The sequence below is a fragment of the Microtus ochrogaster genome, linkage group LG9, assembly GCF_000317375.1.
Source record: "Microtus ochrogaster isolate Prairie Vole_2 linkage group LG9, MicOch1.0, whole genome shotgun sequence".
Lineage (NCBI taxonomy): Eukaryota > Metazoa > Chordata > Mammalia > Rodentia > Cricetidae > Microtus > Microtus ochrogaster.
This window is the reverse complement of record NC_022034.1, coordinates 10,853,414-10,853,915: the sequence shown is the minus strand read 5'-3', so window position 1 is coordinate 10,853,915 and position 502 is coordinate 10,853,414. Positions and strand designations below refer to the sequence as shown.

Sequence of the window (502 nt, the reverse complement as noted above, 5' to 3'; positions counted from 1 at the left end):
CACAAGTGGTCTCGCTGTTCCTTGGGAAGGGTCTCCCCAGACTGAAAGACACTCTCTGAGGGTCTTTCACCAACTTGGCAGAACTGTGGATTAATACGCCCCGTGTGGTGTTTGGTGGTGGCTGTCTATAATCATTCGTGTTCACGTCATGACTCTGGCCAGCCGTGCTTCAGTTTAACCACATAGTTGTGTTATTTTAGGGCAGGGGGTTTTGACTGCGTGTAGTAAAGGGAAAACAGATGAGATGCAAAGCGGAGACCAGACAGGAGCTACTTTGGTCACTCACGGCTGCAACAGGCTGTCCCGGTAGCGGCGGCGCTGGCAAGGCACGGCCCGGGGCCTGCTGGTGTAGGTGTAGGTGCCCGAGGCCTCGGCCGCCCGAGGATTGCGGTCTGTCATCGCCGAAGCCATGTCGGGGGTCGAACCACCTCCCCTTCGGTGGAGGTGGGCTCTGTGGCAGGTGGGGGTTAAGGAGTCGTGGGAGCCGGAGACGTGTAAATAG

The 502-nt window shown here is 57.6% G+C and overlaps 1 protein-coding gene across 1 annotated transcript in view; it reads right to left on the bottom strand.

The window, feature by feature from the left end:
- The window catches only part of Rsph3 (radial spoke head 3 homolog), a 46,718-nt gene extending 46,216 nt beyond the window's left edge, over window positions 1–502 (bottom strand). Inside the window, exon 1 of the mRNA XM_005363502.3 lies at window positions 287–502. Within this exon, the coding sequence (XP_005363559.2) occupies window positions 287–411 (125 nt within the window). The 5' untranslated portion in view covers window positions 412–502. The remainder of the gene's footprint in view (window positions 1–286) is intronic.